This window comes from Musca domestica, unplaced genomic scaffold (assembly GCF_030504385.1).
Source record: "Musca domestica strain aabys unplaced genomic scaffold, Musca_domestica.polishedcontigs.V.1.1 13, whole genome shotgun sequence".
NCBI classification, from domain to species: Eukaryota; Metazoa; Arthropoda; class Insecta; order Diptera; family Muscidae; genus Musca; species Musca domestica.
The window spans coordinates 13,361,095-13,384,072 of NW_026712172.1; the positions used below are offsets into that span (position 1 = coordinate 13,361,095).

General features: G+C 34.4%; 1 protein-coding gene across 1 annotated transcript in view; it reads right to left on the reverse strand.

The window, feature by feature from the left end:
- Positions 1-285: 285 nt before the first annotated feature.
- Positions 286-22,978, reverse strand: part of LOC101888362 (fizzy-related protein homolog) — a 73,756-nt gene continuing 51,063 nt past the window's right edge. Inside the window, exons 4-7 of the mRNA XM_005184240.4 lie at positions 8,365-8,475; positions 8,170-8,292; positions 7,850-7,984; positions 286-4,525 (exon numbers count right to left, since the gene is read on the reverse strand). Of these exons, the coding sequence (XP_005184297.1) occupies positions 3,833-4,525; positions 7,850-7,984; positions 8,170-8,292; positions 8,365-8,475 (1,062 nt within the window). The 3' untranslated portion in view covers positions 286-3,832. The remainder of the gene's footprint in view (positions 4,526-7,849; positions 7,985-8,169; positions 8,293-8,364; positions 8,476-22,978) is intronic.

The following is a 22,978-nucleotide window of genomic DNA, read 5'->3' on the forward strand; positions in this document are numbered from 1 at the left end:
TTTTTTGAAAATTTCCAAATTCGTTCCAAATGGTGGATGGTATTACTTAACTTTCTGCTTTTTAACTTGTTTTTTTTTTTTTTTTTTTTAATTGCCAAATTCGTTTCAAATGGTAAAGGGTATTCAAAGATCGGCCCGGTGGATGACGTGCAAGCGTTTCGAAGCCTAGATCCGATTGCAGTCATTCTGTTGATTGCATTCCTTAAGCCCAGATCAGTGTAAATTTCATAATTTTCATTTTTAAATAAAATTCCATTTTAATACATATTTTTTTAAATATATTTGCATATCTTTTTTTTTTTTGTTAATTTTTTACATTATAACACATACATATTGTGATTCTTGTTAGATATCTTGCACATTACAATTGGATTCTGGTTCTGGTTAAGTTTTTTTTATAAATTTTACAACAAATTTATTTGTTTCATTCCAATTAATCATTATTTATATTTATTTCACTTAAATTAAAACAAAAGAATTCAAATATTTATAGGTTAGGTTTAATTTTTTTTTTTTTTTTTGGGAAATTCAAATGTGTAATTTAAATGCCGGCAATTTTTCGGGGCTTCAAAAATTCATAAAACAAAGCCATAAAATGTATGAGAGAGTGAAGGGACGTGGGGGAATGGGAATAGAAAATTTAGTAGCAGTAGCCAGTTAGGAATGGGAAAGTATTTTTCTTTCCCTTTCTTCTGGGTTTTCTCTTTATACATTTTAGATTTTTTCGTGTATTATAATTCAATTTTTACTTCTCTGCCATGGGTTAGTAATTAAAATTCAATTCAAGTGGCGTTCAGTTCTCTTTTATCGTCGTTTCTTTTATAAAAACTAAAAACGACTTAAAAAAATAATTTGATTTCACTAAACTAAAAACTAAATTGGTTTGTAATCAAGACTACTATAGATATATGCATATACATAAATACATTATAAATGTATGAATAAAAAATTATTAGTTATTACTACATTGCAATAGGATTTTTTATTTATTTATTTTTTTTTAATAAAAACAAAAAATAAAAATTTTAAAATAATAAGTCAATATTGTTGCTTTTTTTAATAACACTGTTCAACATATTTTTTTTTTTTTTTTTGGAATTGAATTGGTATTCTTGTTTTAATGATCGATTTTAACCATGGGGTATATCGACATCTCCCGAAAAAATATTGAAATATCACACTACTGCCATAAGGAAAATACGAATACCACAAAACGTCCACGTTTGTTTGTTTTCAAGATTTTTCCATTCGCAGAGATTCACATGAAATAGATTTTTAAAATCTAAATCTATTTTTTTCATTCAATGATGCTTTCAGGCGTTCATACTACAATCGAGGATTACGTTCCATAGAAATCATATCGATCTATATAAATTACATAGAGTAACACCTGATGACATAGGCATGTTAATATAAAATAAGTTAAAAAGTACATCTCAGTTTAGCCGACAGATGTATGCCCTCAGCCCATGTTCGATTATTGAAATATATTTTGACTTGTGTTATGATTATTCAAATTGTTGACCTTCTATGCAATAGGTTCTGAAGTAATGGGCCAATCTTGTTCATTTTGTATCAGACCAATTTTATGCGAATTCATAAATTTCATATTCATCACAGGTTTTTGGTTGAAAGTAATATTTAGACATAGCTAAAAGTATTGAATATATGAATATATATATATATATATATATATATATGTCATTTTCTAAACAGATCTTCTGTTAACGAAAGTATTTGTATGTGTAAAATATTCAAAATATTGAACCCTATGTGGGGAGGTACCACAAGAAATAGTCCGATTTCTACCATCTTTACAAGAGATCTTGTGCTGATGGAAACATTGCGATGTACCAATTCTGAATGGAATCGAATGTTAATTTCGCGTATTATGATCTTCATGGATATTAAAAATTTGGACCCTTGTGGGAGAGGCACCAGAAGCAGTGGTACGATTTATACCATCATATAACACATCTTGTGTTGATGGAAATATTCAGATGTACCAAGATGTTAATTTCGCGTTTTATGAGCCTAATGGATATTCAAATTTTCGACCTTTTGTGGGGGAGGTACCAGAAGGAGTGCACCAATATATTCCATATTCACACCAGAACTTGGGTTAATAAAAATATTTTAATATGTGTAATTTGAAGACAATCGGACTCTTACATGACATTTTATAAAAGGTGTAATTATTCAAAATGTTGACCGTTTGTGGGGGAGGTACTTGATGGAGTGGACCGATATTTTCCATTTTTGCACATGACGTAGCACTGACGCAAATATAAGGATTTGCAAAGTTGGAGCTAAATCGGATTATCCTTTCTCTTTCTGTGCAAAAATAATATTTTTTGAAAATTTCGACCTTTTGTGGGGGAGGTACCAGAAGGAGTGGACCGATAAATTCCATCTTAACACCAGACCTTGGGTTAATAAAATTATTAGGATATGTGAAATTTAAAAACAATCGGACTTTTACATCACATTTTATAAGAGTTGTAATTATTCAAAATTTTGAACGTTTGTGGAGGAGGTACTTGATGGGATGGACCGATATTGTCCATTTTTGCACCTGACGTAGCATTGATGCAAATATTAGGATATGCAAAGTTGGAGCAAAATCGGATCATCCTTTCTCTTTCTGTGCAATAAAATATTTTCTTGAAAAATTTCGGCAGTTTGTGGGGGAGGTTCTAGAAGGAGTGGACCGATACTACTCATCTCCGAACTCGATCTAAGTTTAACAATAATATTACGATGTACCAAGATTGGACCAAATCGGATACTCCCTTCGAGAGTTATCGTGGACACCAGCCAGCCAGATAGACGAACGGACGGACGGATATCGCTAGATCGACTCCAAATGTCCTGAAACGGATTTGGTCCAAAGAGACCTGTGATCGAAAATCACTGCAAAATATGGGAATTTCTATTCCAATACCGTTTCCCTATAGTCTTACATTAGGTAATTTCTGATTCTTTAGGTTCACAATTTTTAAGTTAACAATTTCTAATATCTCCAGTTTTCTAAAAATTGAAAAAATAATTTCCCAAAAATCAAATCTTTCAATAGAATTTAATATTATATATATTATATTTCCCATATTTCAATGAATTCCGAAATGTGAATATCCTCCATTTTAATCTTTCTTCGCTTCACTTGTCTCAAAAATATGTTGCAGTGCGTTTCTTTTTTAGTCAAATTTCAAACAAATTAAACGACTCATTGAATAAGATATTCAAAATCAAAAATATATATATTAAACAAATCAAATCAAAGCTTTTGAAAACAAATTCCAAATCATTTTTTTTCCAAGAGAAAATAAAATTAAATACAAAATAAAAAAAAAGGAAAACAAAATATATAAAAAAAAACTGTTGCTGCAGGAAAATTGTGATTTTCCAAATTCACAAAAATATATGATAAATTTTACAAATATATATATCGCTATGTATGTATATCAAGTCATTATTTTAAGCAGGCTTATGTAGAATAAAACAAATATATTTTTGGTGATTTGCATTAAAGTTAGGATGTGGTGTTGGTTGGTTGCTTGCTTGGGTTTGGGCGGCTCATGAGAAACAATGATGATGATGGTGATGGGGGCAATGAATAGTTTTGTTTTTTTCATTTCATTTTCTTTTTGTTTTTTTTTTTTTTTATGATAAGCACAACTACTTAAAATTTATGTATTTTTTATATATAATTCTTACGATCATATTTTCTATGTTATATCCATTAATAATTGCCTTTCTAGTTTTTCTCGTTTCATAATTTTCTTAGCTTATCCTATGTTTTTTTTTTTTCTTTTACAGTGGCTCTGGTAATTTATCTAATATTTGTGAATAAATTTAAAACAGATTTATTCTCTTTTTGACTCCTTGCTTTGCTGAACACATTCCAAAAACGCAATGTCTCATCGCCGGCCCCTGTGACGATGGCCTCGCCATCGGGACTCAAAGCCAAATAGAGAACACGATATGAGTGGCCCGTCAACTTGGCCACCTGTGTCAGTGATGGATATTTCCACACCAAAATTTGATTTTGTGAATAACCATGTGTCGACACGAGTTCCGACGAGTGCTTTGACCAGGCCAAATTACAAACTTGTGATCCGGTATCAACACATTGCATTGGCTGTCCGGTGAGGGTGTTCCAGAAGCGTATGCAACGATCTGCAGTACCGCCACCACTTGCCAACAAACCATGGTGATGGGGTGACCAGGCAATTGCCTTAACAGCTGCCATATGTTCAGTATAGGATTGCACAGGATTAAGAGAATGTTGATTCCAAACATAGAGACGATTGTCATTGCCACCACTGGCCAAGTATTGATTGTCTGGAGACCACTTGAGGCCACACACCTCTTGACGATGTCCCACTAGACGTCGCTCTGATTGTTGGGCTGGTGTTCGGGTATCTCGTTGTATAATAAGGCGATCACGTGAACCACTTGACAGTATATCACCATTCCAGGCCAAGGCACCAACCCGAGCAGAGTGGCCTTTTAATTTGTTGATCTGTAATGGAAGGAGAAAATGTTTAATGCATAAGACCGAATATGAATAAAATAGAATAAATCGAAAATGCATCAAATCGGAATTTTGGTAACAACCACTAACGTGTCGCGAAGGACAAAAACATGAATTCCATAATATAATAGAATTTATATCAGGAGGTATTCCTTTTAAATTACGCCTGAAAGTTTGCGTTAACAAAGGTATATTTATATAAGATATGTCAAAATTTCTAAATTTTTTTCTCCTAAAATAAGTAGATTTTTATAAGTTTTCTTATACAACACCAATCGAAGGTTGTTATGATATGCATTTTCAACAATTTTTACAAATTTGAATAATTTTTCATTCAAAATTATCAATTTCCAAATTGGTTTGACAGTTCATTGTCCCAGCAGCTGTGTTGATGCGACTACCTCTATTCTTCTACCATGTAAGCTTTATTAGACCATTGCTTAAGAGTTTGCAATATTTATTTCTTGTTTTTTTTTTTTTTTTAAAATTAAAAATTCGATTTTTTAAAAAAAGGTGTTCCTTTATCTTAAACTACTCCCAGATTATTTTGTGTATAATAAGTATGTCTGTTAAAAGAGAAACAATGCAAAGCAATCAGAATTTTCTCAAATCTAAAGCATACTTTTAGGCTGAACAAAAAATTGTAGCAACCAACAAATGTTGAGAGACATTCCACCTTCACTGCTTGTTGGGAACACATTTCAACATAGCCAAAGACGTGTTATCCGTTGAAATTAAATTTTCAAAATTTGAAAGGAGGAAAGTGAGATCTTTAAAAATTCTCATAGATTCCTCCATGGTTTCCAAATTTTCAAGTGTTGTTTTAGTCTTTTGCGAGGCAATCAAATGTTTTAGACATTTTTCTTGTCTTTTTTGATTTGAACTGTCTCTCAGAATTTTTATTTCTTTTCGAGACATTTTCTGGTAACCTCCAAGACTTGAAAACTTAATTTCCTAGCCCCCCTCCTCCTCTCTGCTTTAAAATTGGAATTAGTCAAATCACCTCAAAGCGTTTAAAAGTTGTATTGTCCAGATGTTTTCTGGTCTCCGCTAAGGCTTTCAGATTTGGTCCGGAAGGTTTCTAGTTAACATGGCGGACCTGCACCTTCTCAGTTTTCTGAACAACTGCAGATATGTATGGAGGTTATATTAAGTTAGTCATTCCGTTTGTAACACCTCGAAATATACCTTTGAAACCCCACACTATATATATATTCTTGATCAGCATAAAATTCTATGTCGATTTAGCGATGTCCGTCCGTCTGTCCGTCTGTTTAAATCACTCTAGCTTCCGAACAAAATGAAGTAGGTTGATAAAATTTTACTCAAATGTATATAATGTCTGCAGGATTTTCGGTATTGAAAATGGGCCATATAGGTCCACGTTTTCGTATAGCCCCCATATAATGATACCTCCCTATATTCGGTATTTTTGTGATTTAAGCGACATTGTTAAGCGGAATTGTTTCAAATTTGGTATTTGAAGTTCGCAGTGGATACTACAGCCTTAGACAGAAAATTGACTGTGCAGGTGCACATCTTCGTATAGTACCCATATAATGGTACTTCCCCATTTTCGGTATTTTGGTAATTCAAGCGACATTATTCACCGGAATTGTTTCAAATTTGGTATTTGGAGTTCGTAATGGATACTACAGCCTAAAACAGAAAATTGTTCGTGCAGGTCCACATCTTCGTATAGCCCCCATATAATGATACCTCCCTATATTCGGTATTTTGGTGATTTAAGCGACATTGTTAAGCGAAATTGTTTCAAATTTGGTATTTGAAGTTCGTAGTGGATACTACAGCCTTAGACAGAAAATTGTCTGTGGAGGTGCACATCTTCGTATAGCCCCCATATAATGGTACCTCGGTATTTTGGTGATTTAAGCTACATTATTCACCGGAAATACTTCAAATTTGGTGTTTGGAGTTCGTAATGAATACTACAGCCTAAGACAGAAAATTGTCTATGCAGGTCCACGTTTTCGTATAGGCCCGATATTCGGTACGTATACGTCCCGATATTCGGTACTTTGATGATTTTAGCTACATTATTCACCGAAAATGTTTCAAATTTGGTATTTGAAGTTCGAAATGTATAGTACAGCCTGTGACAGAAACTTGTCTGTGCAGGTCTACGCCTTCGTATAGCCCCCATATTATGGTACCACCCTATTTTCAATATTTTGGTGATTTAAGCGATATTATTCACCGATTTTTTTCAAGTTTCGCATTTGAATATTGTAATGGCTTATGACAAAAGTTGTCTATTCAGGCCCACGTCGACTACATTACATTCGGTATTTTTAAGATTTTACCAGAATTTTTAACGGTTTTTTTTTTGAAAATTGCCAAATTTGTTCCAAATGGTGGAGGGTATTTAAAGTTCGGTGCGGCAGAATTTACAGCTATTTTGCTTGTTTCCGTTAGAATTTTTCAGTCCCGAGCATTTCATTTTTTGAGAAACAAAGAAATTTCTAGTCTCCTCCAAGAGGCTAAAACGTGAAACTTTGGAAAAAAAAACTTTCCAAAAAACGTTTCGGTCTCCTCTAAATATAGGGGGCTCATGAGTGCCAAAAATTTTCACTGATTTCGCAGCTAATAAATATCGAGAAGGTATTTCTGCTAGTTTTTTTTCCTACATCATTAGCTTGGTAGAATTCTGGGAATTTTTGATTCTCAAACGCGAGGAAAATACATCCCGTAGAAGAAGGTCTTAGTAAATCTCTGACTTTGACGAATTTATGGTCGCGTTTTCATGTTGTCTCAAAGGGAAGGGGTGCATTTGAAAAAAGAAAATGAAGAAACATTATTCTAAGGTTATCAACTTAGAAAGTCTTTGGAATTTTCGATTCTCAAATCAAATTAAGTTTTTCCAAGGGGTTTAATATCTATCTGTGTTGTATTTCTTGATTCCATTTGAACAGTGTTGGCTTGTTTGTTCGGAATGCCATTAATATTTTGTTGTTGCAAAATGGCCAGGCTTAATCCCATTGTTGTTGTTTTTATAAAAATACAAAAAGGCAATTTTTCAAACTAAAGAGTTAAATATATAGGAAAAAGCCAGAGAGCGACATGGCTGATCTGGAAAAATCAGTTCTCTAATGTATTGACCCTTTTTCGGAACAAAACCAACCAGGAAAAATCATTTGATGTGTTCGCCACCCCTAAGATTCCCATTCATTGTGTTTCTGTTACCAGAACCATTGTAGCCTAGTCGCAGATAAAGACTCTTCTTTCCCCCCTCTTCTGTATGAAAAACAAAACTCTTCTTTTAAACGAAAAATAAATATGAATTCCACGTACCTGTTTACTAGCTGCCACATCCCATACCATAACATAGCCATGATGCGTGCCAACAGCTACCAAATTGCCACGTTCATTCCACGATACCGAGGTGACGGTATTTGCATCTGTGGTGAGATCACACAAACGTGTTACCTAAAACAAACAAAAAATTCAGAAAAAAAAAAAACAAATTAATATTTAAAGAAGAAATAAATAATAGAAAATTTAAATTATTTGCAAAAGAATGGGAAGAAGGCCATTAGGCCAAAGTAAATATGTAACCATCAAATATGGTTCGGGACTTGTTTTGCAAATAATATTTAAATTGACCAACTTACTTGACTTGTGCAGGCACTCCATAGGTAAACACAACTACCTAAACCCACGGCCAAGACGTTTTGTGATGACCAGTCAACTAAATTTAAATAGAAATCATCTTGTAATTCAGGGGCATCTAAGACCTGGGAAAGATGAAAAAGAGCGGGATATTAGTATTTTGACTTAAATTTGGTAAACATAACACAACTTCTTACTTTAAAGGGGATTCGTGATATTTTCCTTGTTGCCTTTCTCGGTGACCTTAGCAGTTTTTGACTTTTCGTACTAACCGGCGACAAAGAATAGGGACATTGTTCATTGAAATCCTAAAATGAGAGAAGAAAGGAAATTATTTTAGAAATTAAATAAAGTTGTGTATTTTTTTTTTTTTTTAATTTTAAGTTATTGATGTATTTATGTTGTATTTTTAGCAGCTTCTTCATCAATCTGCCTCATATTTGCTGTACAAATAATTTGTTTATTTAAGTGCCATACAACAGTTGCTTAATTAACAAGCCAATGTGAAATATTTTCAAGGGAAAAGGTAAAGAGAGGAATACGCAGGGTGAGATGAAACAACTGCAACCAACTACAGACTGCTGTCATTTCTAAGCCACTAGTCCGAAAGCTGTTAAAATTACTCCAGTGACCGGTCACAAAAGCATTTTGGTGAGAATTTTCCAGAAGAAGAGTTTTTCGGAATGGAATTCAAGCGTGATGGTGTGATATCTTTATATTTGACTGGAAATCCGCAAGTGGCTATCGTTAGAGCGAGTACTCCAGCATTTAAATGTGAATAAATCTTTTTTGTCTCGTACTATCGTACCTCGTTACCGTACTATCGTACCTCGTTACTGGTTGTTGTTGTAGCAATAGTACATGCAAGTGTTCGCGTTTTGCTAATCTGGTTCAAGCTCCAGTTTTAGAAATTCGGCTACTTTAATAGGCTGTAGCCAGAGATCTTCTGGAGTGAGTTGGATAAGTTTGGCTATGTAATTGAAGAGGTGCAGCGAATTGTGCGGGCCTGTATCACACGTCGGGCAGGCGTCACGCACGTCTTCATCAATTCGTGCCCAATACGAATTGAGATGACTACACCATCCTGAACGTAATTGCGCCAAAAACTACCTTGGTTTATCTAGGCAGCTGACGTTCTTTAGCTGCTCGACGTCAAGGAAGTTGACGGAAGAAAACAGAAACAGCAACATCATCAGAAATGGTTCGAAAAGTAAAGAAGCGACCCGCGATCGAAACCCGCATCGCACTGGCCGAAAAATGGCTTGTGAGCTGATCATATCACAATATTCCATTCGGCAAATATTAAAAAATGAGCTCGGGCGGATAAAGCCATTGAAATTCCCAAAAATGCAAGAACTTACACCGCAACGCAAAGAAAATAGCCTCAAAAGAGCTAAAAAGTTGCTTCGCTTGCCGAATTTGGTTTTCTCCGATGAGAAAACATTCGTTGTCCAGCAGTTTGTAAACAAACCACATGATTGTATTTACTTGCCAAAGAGATCAGCTGTGAATGTGCACCTTCGGTTGGCCACTCAAGCGCCGGCCATGGTGATGTTATGGGCCGCAATAACAGTCGATGATCGCTCTCCGCTCGTATTAATCAAATCGTCTGTGGCATCAGAATAAAAATATTCTGGAGGGTTATTAAAGGCTTGGACACGCAAACATTTTGGCCGCAGGCCTTGGACATTCCAATAGCACCATCGGTTGGCCACCAGAACTCGGCCATGGTGATGGTGTGGGCCGCCATAACAGCCGATGGTCTTTATCCGCTCGTAATAATGGACCGTGGCATCAGAATAAATGCCGAATATTATGGCGAAAATATTCTGGAGGCTGTATTAAAGCCTTGGGCACGCAAACATTTTGGCAGCAGACCTTGGACATTCCAACAGGACTCAGCACGCGCCACCCAAGAATGGTTACAAAATGAGGTTCCTCGCTTCATTTCCAGCGCACAATGGGGCCACTAAAATCTTCGGATACCAATCCGTTGGACTATTGTGTCTGGAGTAATTTGGAAAGCAAGGTTGGCACTAAAAAAACACCAAAGTGTCGGTAACCTCAATCAAGCTCTTCGTCGGGAATGGGCCAAAATACCGGGCAGAGCAACATTCGGGCAGTGTGTGACGGTTCAGTCATTGGCCGTTTGAAGGCCATAATTCGTGCCAAAGGTGTCCAACTTGAACAAATCTAAACTTTCTAAAATTTGATGCTAATTTCGACATTTTTTGCTTTCATCCAAAAAAAATTTAAAAAATGTAAAAATTATGGCGTTTGAATGGGCAAAAATACCGCAGAGCAACATTCGGGCAGCGTGTGACGGTTTAGTCATTGGCCGTTTGAAGGCCATAATTCGTGACAAAGGTGACCAATTCGAACAAATCTAAATTTATTCTAAAATTTGATGCTATTTCCGACATTTTTTTGCTTTCATCCAAAAAAAATTTAAAAAAAAATTTAAAAATTATGGCGTTTGACTTTGTTGCAGATTTTTTTTATCTCACCCTATATTTTTAAAATACCTCATAATTAGGGAAATCCGAACATGAAGAGAAAATTTGGTATTAGATTTGAAAATGATAAAATTTGCACAAAAAATCCTAGCAGGGTATCGCATAGTCGGCTTGGGCCAATCGTTTAAACTCCACATTTCTTCTTATTTCATGTTTACATATTCCAATGCCCAAGAAAATCCAAAAATAATAATTTAAATAAACTACCTGTGATTCCAAATCGATTATTCATTTGACAGCTAAGGGTCCCCCCTGTTTTTGGGCAGCTTTTATTAGGCCATAAAACACTTCACGCCAACACCAAACACAAAAAAACGACAACAACTCAAACAAGTTTGCCGGCTTTACAATAAAAAGTCTCGTTTATTAAGCACCGCCCACAGTCAGTGATAATCCCCTCTCAAAATTCCCTCAACGAGCAGACAAAACAAACGAAAAAATACAAAAAAAAAAGAAATCCAAGACATGTCATTGGCTCCGAAACTTATGCTGCCGATTGATCTCACAGAGCAAATGAAACGTGCAGACAAGACAATGATTTGATTTTTTTCACAGATGGAATCACTTGGAAAAGGGGGACAGAGACTTTTGGATCACCAATACGAAGAATGGAATCACTTGGAAAAGGGGGACAGAGACTTTTGGATCACCAATACGAAGAAGTCCCCCCTTTATTTTCAGTTCATGGCTTTGTTTTATTTTTGATTTTTTACTGGGAGGGGGACCAGAAATAATGTCTTTGATTGTCTCCTCTTGATTTATTTATGGCTTAATGTTGGATGGGAGACAAAATGCAAACACTTTCTGTCTGGGAGCAACAATCGTCAAATAAAGAATCTGAAAGCTTAGACAAGTGCGCTATGTATTACTTCATTGGATATAAATAGAGGTAATGGAAATGCATTGGTTGAACGGAAAATAATGTTAAAAGGCGGCAATTGATTGGAAATACTTGAAGACTCTAACATTTTCCCAATAACAAATTTTCACAAAAATAATCTTGAGAAAATTTTAAAAATTTCCAAAAAATTTTATATTTTTTTTTTCATAAAAAATCAAGGTCTATTTTTGTGGTATCATCATTTCCCACATTTTCATTGAGTTTTTATTCTCTCAGCATAACATGCAATGCCAAAAAAAATTAATGACTTCATATCTTCTTAACAATTTTACAGTTTATTCTGCGGTTTATTTATCGATGAGGGAAAGAATAATAAATCTGCAAAAATTGATCAATGGTAATTTTGGTGTGAACATGTAAAACCACAAGTTCCCTTTTGCTTAATGGGGAAACTAGATTCATAATTTGCTATTTCATGACCACTTCCTGTGATAATTGTAGAAAACAGATAATAAAAAAGGGATTCGGTCGAGACGAATTTCATAGATCGTTGTACACCATGAGAGAACAAAAACATATTTAACAAAAACATATTTAATATTTGATGAAGAAGCCATTGGTGTAAATAAAGCTTTCTAAAGAAATACCAAATTCACGGCCTCACGCTTATTACACGGTGTGAACATCCTGACTTCTTAGATGTAGCAACGGCCTGGAGCAATTTTACGTGGAGTAATTTGACATTAAGCATCTATTACTGTTAAATAAGATAGAGCGGACATTCCAACAGGACTCAGCGGAATCGCACTCAGCACGCGCCACCCAAGAATGGTTACAAAATGAGGTTCCTCGTTTTATTCCCAGCGCACAATGGCCACCAAAATCGCAGGATACCAATCCGTTAGACTATTGTGTCTGGAGTATTTTGGAAAGCAAGGTTGACACTAAAAAAACGCAAAGTGTCGATCACCTCAAGCAAGCGCCTCGCCGGGAATGGGCCAAAAAACCTCAGAGCAAAATTCGGGCAGCGTGTGACGGTTTCATCGGCCGTTTGAAGGCCATAATTCGTGCCAAAGATGACCAATCCGATATTTTTTGCTTTTATTCAACAAAATTTAAAAAAAAATGTAAAAATTAAGGCGTTTGACTTTGTTGCAGTTTTTTTGTTATCTCACCCTGTATAGCAACTACAGGAGCTATTTTTATTTTTATAAAATACAAGCTAAGAAAGTATCCGTACTCGTTATAAAGTTGGAGACATTGGGGAAGTATACAAACGATTTTTTCAATACGTGGCGCCCAATGTAAAACGATTTATTGCTTCAGGGCAATGGATGTTTCAATAAAATTTTGAAGTCTTCCAACGTGTATAAAATTTAAATAAATTCTTAAGGGGCTCTTGAAGACATCCAAACGTGATTTAAGGGCTCCTAATACCACCCAAATGTAGATTTTGAAATAGAATTTTGAAGAGCTCATAAAGCCTGCGAAAAACATACAAACTTGGATTAAATAAAATATTGCGAGAGTCCTGACGTCTTTTAAACGTGGATTTAAAATAAAAAGCTGAGTGGCTCCTGAAGACATTCGAGCGTAGATTACACAATTTTGAAGTGTTTTAGAAGACTTTTAAACGTCGAAGTTTAAATACTATTTCGAATTTTAATTAACAAATCGAATTCTAAATTAAGGCGAAGCTTTCCAAACGTGGTTAAAAATGATTGAGGCTTTCGAATGTTGATTTTAAAACAACATTTTCAAGAGCTCCTCAAGGCTCCGAAAATTTTGAGAGTTCACCAAAACTCCCCAATAAATGTTTGAGGGGCTCTCAAAGCCTCCCAAACGTGGATTTTAAACAAGTTTTTTAGGAAATCTTTTCAATTATCCAAAAGTGTATTTTCAAATAAAACTATGAGAATCTACTTAAACCCAAAGGGATCCCGAAGCATCCCAAACGTGGATTTAAAAGAAAATTAGGGGCTTCTAAAGTCTTCCAGACTTGAATTTTTAAATAAAATTTTAAGGGACTCCTAAATTCTTTTCAAACGTGTATTTTCTATTAAAATTTAAGGGGCTTCTAAAACTTTCCAAACGTGTATTTTTGTTTTAATTAAATAAAATTGAAGGGACTCTAAAGTCTTCCGAACATGATTTTTTAAATAAAATTTTGAGAGGCTAACAAAGTCTCCCAAACGAGGATAATAATAATAATAATAATAATAATAATAATAATAATAATAATAATAATAATAATAATAATAATAATAATAATAATAATAATAATGATAATAATAATAATAATAATAATAATAATAATAATAATAATAATAATAATAATAATAATAATAATAATAATAATAATGATAATAATAATAATAATAAAAATAAAAATAATAATAATAATAATAATAATAATAATAATAATAATAATAATAATAATAATAATAATAATAATAATAATAATAATAATAATAATAATAATAATAATGATAATAATAATAATAATAATAATAATAATAATAATAAAAATAATAATAAAAATAATAATAATAAAATAATAATAATAAGATAGTTTACAAAAGCCTTCAAACTTGGATTTTTAAACGTGGATTTTAAAATAAAATTTTCATGGGTTCTCTAATGCCCCAAAGCGTGGATTTTTAAATACAATTTGTAAAGCTTCGGTAGACTTCCAAACGTGGATTTTTATATAACATTTTAAGGGGGTTCCTTCCTAAAGTCTCTCAAATCTGCTATATTTTGAGAAGCTACAAAGGCATCATAAACAAAATATTGAGAATCTCTACAATTTTGAAGGTTTCTAACAGGTCCCTAAGCGTGGGGTAAAATTTGTGACTTCCAAGCGTGGATTTTCATTTAACATTTTAAGGGTGTTCCCATAGACAAATGAAGATATAGACCACGAAAAGTTAGTTTTGTCTTTTTATCCATGTTTTGCATAGTCAACATGCTGATTTACGCGTTCAACCCACTCGACTTCGAAAACACATTTTATCGTTTTTCAAGAATTTCATTTGATTATTCCGGAATTGTTTGATGTCATCACGTAATTTTCACATTTCTTATATATATATATTGTTTGCTATTGTATCATAAAGTGTGAACCACCTTTGTGTAACCAACATGTTTTCAATTCTCATTTGTTTACTTGCTCATCTTCTTGTCAATTTATTGGTGTCATTGCAAAACTATCGAAATGACTAACGCCTAGAAAAGCAAAACGCTTGATTTTCCAAACCGCTCACACTCACGCATGAAAATGACCCACATTTTAATTGACATACTTGACATTTTGCATACAATTGTCACAATTTATTTACACTTTGTTTTTGTATTTGAACTCAATTAAATATTTTGTTTCTTTTTTTATTTTTTTGCAAAAAAAAAACTATGCCTAAATATGTAACAGTTTTTATTATTGTAATTAATGCAAATGACATTCATCACACAATCATTCGTTTGAAAGTTGTTATTGTTTGCGCGCGAATCAAAACAATTCGCCGGTGTTCACACTTGTCATATGGGAAGTCGTAGAGTAAAATAATAAGGTAAACACACACAAAAAATGTGCGTAAACCCACTGACCATGAAAAAGTTAATTCCTAATTTATGTTCAAATTTAATTTAATCAAGTGTGAAGTTCACACGCACTTCATGCGTAAATTTTGCCATTCATGTTCAATGGCATTTTTTTTGCTAATTGCCGAAAAAAACCAAAGTAATTAAAAATACCTTGGTAATCTAACGCCAAGGGGTTAGGGCTGAGAAGACCAATGTTTTGAACCAGCAGGTATAGACACACATTAGTTTTCTTCAGTTGTCTACAAAGAGGTAATAGAGGGAAGACTACAATTTCGTAGTTTGCAAATACCCTGTTCAGTTTCCCCAAGTTCTGTGGTTTGAATCAGTAATTGGCAAAAAAACCGTATCAAATTCTTTATTTTAAATCTAAGAAAATATTCAAGATTCAGAAAAAAACAGTGCACCCAAAACAGTACTGCTAAATTATCTCCAACTCCACGTCCTTCACTACAAAATTATTTTAACAATTTTTTTTTTCGAAAAGAAGACAACCTCATTTGACATTGTTTCTACAGCCACTTGTCCGACAACTATTCAAATTATCCCAGTGACAGCTCATTATATTGTTTCAAGCGTACAAAAGCATTTTGGTGAGAATTTTCCAGAAAAAAGTTATTCGTGATGGAATTCAAGCATTATTTCTTTATATTTGGCTGGAAAACCACAAGTGGCTATCGTTAGAGCACTCCTGCATTTAAATGTCAATAAATCTTTTGTGTCTCGTATCATCGTTCGTTACCGTGATACTGGTAGCGTAGCCCGACGTCAAGCGACGTGGGCGAAAAAAACAGCAACATCAGCAGAAATGGTTCGAAAAGTATAGAAGCGACTTGATCTAAGCCCGCGTCGCAGTGACCGAAAAATGGTTCGTGAGTTGAACATATCACAATATTCCATTCGACAAATGTTGAAAAATGAGCTCGGGGTAAAGCCATTGAAATTACAAAACGTGCAAGAACTTACACCGCAACCGAAAGAAAATAGACTCAAAAGAGCTAAAAAGTTGCTTCGCTTGGCCGAAAGTGGTGAACTGTCGAATTTTGTTTTCTCCGATGAGAAAACATTCGTTGTCCAGCAGTTTGCAAACAAACAAAATGATCGTGTTTACTTGCCAAAGAGGTCACCTGAAAATGTGCACCATCGGTTGGTCACCAGAACTCAAGTGCCGGCCATGGTGATGTTGTGGGCCACCATTACAGCCGATGGTCGCTCTTCGCTCGTATTAATCGACCGTGGCATCAGAATAAATGCCGAATATTATCGCGAAAATATTCTGGAGGGTTTATTAAAGCCTTGAGCACGCATGCATTTTGGCCGCAGACCTTGGACATTCCAACAGGAATCAGCACCATCGCACTCTCCGACGTTCCATCAGAATAAATGCCGAATATTATCGCGAAAATATTCTGGAGGGTTTATTAAAGTCTTGAGCACGCATGCATTTTGGCCGCAGACCTTGGACATTCCAACAGGAATCAGCACCATCGCACTCTCCGACGTTCCATCAGAATAAATGCCGAATATTATCGCGAAAATATTCTGGAGGGTTTATTAAAGCCTTGAGCACGCATGCATTTTGGCCGCAGACCTTGGACATTCCAAGAGGAATCAGCACCATCGCACTCTCCGACGTTGTATCAGAATAAATGCCGAATATTATCGCAAAAATATTCTGGAGGGTTTATTAAAGCCATGGGCACGCATGCTTTTTGGCCGCAGACCTTGGACATTCCAACAGGAATCAGCACCATCGCACTTTCCGGATACCAATCCTTTGGACTATTGTGTATGGAGTATTGGAGAACAAGGTTGGCATTACAAAAACAAAGTGTCGATCACCTCAAGCAAGCGCTTCGCCGGGAATGGGTCAAAATACCGCAGAGCAACATTTGGGCAGCGTGTGACATATTTATTGGCCGTTTGAAGGCCATAATTCGTGCCAAAGGTGGCCAATTAGAACAAATCTAAACTTTTTCTAAAATTTAATGCTATTTCCGACATTTTTTGCTTCATTCAATAAAATTTAAAAAAAAAATGTACAAATTATGGCGTTTAACTTTGTTGCAGTTTTTTATCTTACCCTGCACAATTGGGGGCTTTCATTTCAATTTTTTTATGTCATGACTGGTTCATTGTCCCATGTCAAACTTATGTAAGCACTAATACCTCTTTTTAATTTAAAAACTCAGTAATGACCATAGTTTGTTCGGCACTATTACTTTAATGCGGAAGTTATTTTTGTGACTTTCCAAACCAAAAAAAAAATTAACAAATGTCACTCAACATAACATAATCGTGTCATGTCATTATTTTCGTATGTGTTAACATGATGAGTTTACATATTTCCATTCATTCCTCTTCTTTGCTTTTCATTTGCGATATCTCTCCTTCTTTTTTTGGGTAAAGTAAAACTTTCCGTAAAGCGCGCGGAAACCGCATAAAAAGATAAATCTAAGTTCATTTAAAAACATTATGACTTTAAATGTCCAAATAAATGTCCGATTTCTTTAGAATATATTGTTCATCGGGAAGAAGTCATGTTTTGACAATTAAAACAAACAAAAGGTTAAAGTTTTTTGTCTCATTAACAAAAGACAAAAAAAAGAGAAAGAGAGAGAGAGAGAGAGAGGAAAAATGTAACAAAGCAAAAAAAAACGGTGCATTTCGTTGTTGTCGTACGTGAGTTTATATAAAAAAAACAACAAACCTTAACCGTTAAGAATGGCATGACATTACTCCACACAAAGCTTCTATTCAATTGTTTGTCACAAAATATTCAGAAAACAAAGATTTTAAATTTTTATATATTTTTGAAGTGATATACAGTAGCTCCAAGCGAAACTCGTACACTAAGCAAACAATTTTCTTTCATGCAATATATGATTGTTATCAAATTCACTACCAGAAGAAACCTATATCTTTTATTAGTGTATATGGTACTAGAACTAGCCGTAGAACAAAAGTTTACTGTTTTTTATTCGTTTAACAAAATAATGGCATTTATTCTAAAATTCACCAAATTTCTATGCAAAAGCTAAACTCGTACAATTTAAATTTATACGGCAGCCCTGTTTCGAACTGCGTCCAACTTCACGCCATTGTTGGAAAATGTATTTGCGGAAGTCCCTAAAAGCTAATTTATCACAAATTTCCACGTGTTGTGTAATTTACTGACGTAAATATTGAAAAAAAAAAATTAATAAATAAAAAATGGGAGAAGCACAAGGACAAACCGCTGTTAAAGTGAGAAATTTAGTAATTAAACAATTACAAAAACCATAAATCGCTAAGTGAGATTTCTGAGATTGTTAATAGAAGCCGATCTACAGCTTTCAGCACATCATAAAACGCTTCAAAACAGATGGATGTGTAGAAAATAAGTCAAAAACGGCAAATAATAAAATATTAACCTTGGGTGATGAGAAGTATATTTTAAGGCAGATCAAAAAAGATCCATTTTTGAGAGCACCGAAGCTCGCAAAAATTGCAAAAAAGGATTTGGAAAAAGAAGGTTGCCCTCAAACAATGAGATATATGCTTCTTAAGTCGAATTACAATGGAAGAAGAGCTAGACACAAACCTCTAAGCAACAAGCGAAATCAAGAAGTAAGATCATGATTTGCCAAGGAGCACATATCAACATACTTTTCTTTGTGGAAGAATGTGCTGTTCACGGACGTGGACAAATTTAACCTTTTTGGTTCAGATGACAGACCTTATGTATGGAGAAAGGCATATGAAGCGATCCTGACCAAAAATATGAAGCCTACAGTGAAACACAGTGATGGGTCAGTGATGATGTGGGGTTCATTTTCAGCCTCTGGACCTGGTGTATTGCATTTTATTATGCATTTTATTTTGAAAGAAAATTTTGCCATTCAGAAAGGAAAAGCTCGGCTTTGGCGAAGATTATTATTTTTATCAGCACAATTATCCAAAACACAAGGCTTTTAAAGTGCGGTCATGGCTGTTATATGTTTATTTGTCCAGAGTCCTGATATAAACCCCATAGAGAGTTTTTGGAGCTATTACGATGGAAGAATCCGCCAGCATACCGTATCTTGCAAAGAAGATTTGAAGAAACATTTGTTGGAAGAACGTCAAAAACTTGAACCTATCTTTTGTGAAAAACTTGTTAAAAGTATGCCACCAAGTAGGCTACAAAGGTTAAAAAAGTAAAGGAATGCATAGAAAATATTAATGACTAGAAATACTTTAAATTATACGAAGTGTACGAGTTTGGCTTTGGCATTGAAATATTGAATAAAGATAGGAAGCTAAAATGTTTTCACATATCAGTCTTTTGTCTGCGGGTCAAGTTCGAAGATATCGGTCTCCGATATTGTATAACCCCAATATAACATCTCACCCACCGTATTCTGTATTTTGATGATTGCAGCCAAATTTTTCAATGAAATTGTCTGAAAATCCACAAAAGGAGTTCCTTCTGAGTACTTTACCCCCTGAAAGAACATTGTCTGCATAGGTCCGCGATATCGAATATCCTCCATCATATAACGGTACTTCCCCACATTTAGTATTTTGATGATTTAAATTACATTTTCCAACGGAATTGTCTAAAAATTCATACTAGAAGTTCTCCCTGAGCACTTTACCCCCTGGAAGAGAAATGTCTATATATGCACACAACATCGTATAGCCCACATACCACGGTACACCCCCGATATTTGATATTTTGACGATTTTGGGGACATTATTCATTGGAGTTGTTTTAAATTTCGTATTTAGAATTCTTAATGGGTACTACAGCCTATGGCAAAAAATTGCGTGTGCAGGCCCACGTCTTCGCATAGCCTTCCAATATTCGGTATTTTGATGAATTTAGCAACATTATTCACCGGAGTTGTTTCGAATTTCGTATTTTGAGTTCGTAATGGGAACCACAGTCCATGACAGAAAATTGTCTATGTAGGTCCAGGTCCTCGTATAGTCCCCATATATCAGTACCTCATCATATTCGGTATTTTGATGATTTTAGCAACATTATTTACCGAATTTTTTATACAAGTTTCGCATTTGAATATTGTAATGGTTTACGACAAAATTTGCCTATTCAGGTACACGTCGTGGTATAGACTCTAATATAATAACTGTTACATTCGGTATTTTTAAGATTTTAACAGAATTTTTAACGGATTTAATTTTTTTATGAAAATTGCCAAAATCGTTCCAAACTTACAGCTTTTTTACTTATTTTAATTATAGACACTTTTAAAAGTGTTAGAAACGGTCTAGAATGGAAACAATGTTGGGCGCCATATCTATAACTAATTTTGGTTAACACGAGATACCACACGTTGGGCGCCACTATTAAAATGGTGCATAGTTAACGTAGCTAGCAAGTTTTTAAAGGATGCTTATTAGAAAAAGCAGTTGCTAATAATAAAAACATCTATCCTCATCAATAAAAAAAAACAAGCTGTTTACCAATATATAAACAATTTTGAAACGAACAATAAAAATGTATTCAAATTTACTATTTCATCGATCCCTACATTAAAAAAAAAAACTCAAATATATCATCAAAAAGTACATCATAAAAACATGATGTTTTGTCAACGATTTCAAGATCGGCGTGTGGCTAAAACAAACAGTACATCATGAAAATATAAATATTTTGCTTTCCATCAAATTTTATTGTTGTTGTAGTTGTTGTTCAGAATAATGACAACGATTATGAGTGAATTAATATTAAAAACACGAAAATGTCATAAACATTTCAAAAAATTAAAAACTGGTATCCATCGAAGACATGCAAATAAATTTGTTATGTTAGGCCTAAACATTTACATAAATTCCAAAACATATTGACATTTGTTTTATTGATTTAGCTACTGAATCTATGACTGACACATGACAGCTGTAGACATGAAGTTTTTTCTATAAATCTTAAAACAAAAATTTGATAGTTGAATTTTGAGGAATGACACTTGAAAAAATGTAATACCCACTCTAGTCATATGGCTGATTTTATAAAAAACGGGTGTAAGACCCTGGGGCGAGAAACGAATCCATGTGATTTTTTACGAAAAACACCATGATGTCGCCCAAATTAAAAGCTTTTTTTCAGAATATAATTTCGACTATGCTTTTTGTACGAATGAGGGAATTAAGGTTCCGGGGCAAAATGCCATAATGGCGCCCAACGTATAAGTATTTGCATAGCATTATGTTTTTTTGGAAGAATTCATCCTGGACCATCATTTACGAAAAAAATCTATAATAACGCCAAACATTATTGGGTACCCTTAAATATTTTTTTTCTTGCGATTTTTAGGTACATTTTTTGTAAAGTTCTCTTCATAGAAAGAAACGTGAAATTCAAAATTTTCAATTTGAGGTAACATGATTAATCGCATGTTCATAATTCATTCATCACAATTCATTTGGCCAAAAAGCAAACGAAAAACAACCACTCATTATCCATCCATCTACACGATATAAATTGAAGTTGTGGAAACCCATATTTGAATTATGCCTATCACCGATCGGGCACGACTCCCTGGGTATGACGCCAAAAAAAAATTAAATTAATAAATAATTCAAATGGTATACGAATTGTGTCTGTTTTTATTTCAGTTCATTTTGAATATTTTCTGTTTTTTTTTTCTTCATATGTTAACCCGGACAATCATAGATCATTTCAAGAAATGACACAAAATCCCGGTAGCTTGGCAGAGATTATTTATTGCTGAATTTTGTGGTTACACAGCAAGAAAAAGTTGAGGGGGGCTTGCACACCACAAACTAATGGAGGAAAAAATGGGCTCAATTTATGTATGGTCATTCATCTAAAAACAAGTAAAAAAGCTGTAAGTTCGGCCGGAACTTGAAAAAAATCGGTGAATAATGTCGCTAAAATCATCAAAATACCGAAAATAGGGAGGTACCGTTATATGGCGGCTATACGAAGACGTGGACCTGCATAGATAATTTTCTGGCCTATGCTGTAGTATCCATTACGAACTTCAAATACCAAAATTGAAACAATTCGGGAGAAAAATGCCGCTTAAATCACCAAAATACCGAATATGGGGAGGTACCGTTACATGGGGACTATACGAAGACGTGGACCTACACAGATAATTTTCTGTCTTAGGCTGTAGTATCCATTATGAACTCCAAATACCAAATTTGAAACAATTCCGGAGAATAATGTCACTAAAATCATTAAAGAACCGAATATCGGGAGGTGCCGTTATATGGGGGCCATACGAAGACGTGGACCTACATAGAGGATTTTCTGGCATAGGCTGTAGTATCCATTATGACCTCCAAATACCAAATTTGAAACAATTCCGGTGAAAAAATGTCGCTAAAATCATTAAAATACCGAAAATAGGGAGGTACGGTTGTATGGGGGCTATAAGAAGACGTGGACCTGGACAGACAATTTTCTGTCATAGGCTGTAGTACCCATTACCAACTTCAAATACCAAATTTGAAACAATTCTGGTAAATAATGTCGCTAAAATCATCAAAATACCGAATACGGAAGGTACGGTTATATGGGGACTATACCAAAACGTGGTCCTACATGGCTCATTTTCTGTCATAGGCGGTAGTAACCATTACGAACTTCAACTACCAAATTTGAAACAATTCCAGTGAAAAATATCGCTAAAATCATCAAAATATTGAATATAGGGAGGTATCGTTATATGGGGGCTATACGAAGACGTGAACCTGCACAAACAATTTTCTGTCAAAGGCTGTAGTATCCATTATGAACTTCAAATGCCAAATTTGAAACAATTCCGGTGAAAAATGTCGCTTAAATCATCAAAATACCGAAAATAGGGAGGTACCATTGTATGGGGGCTATATGAA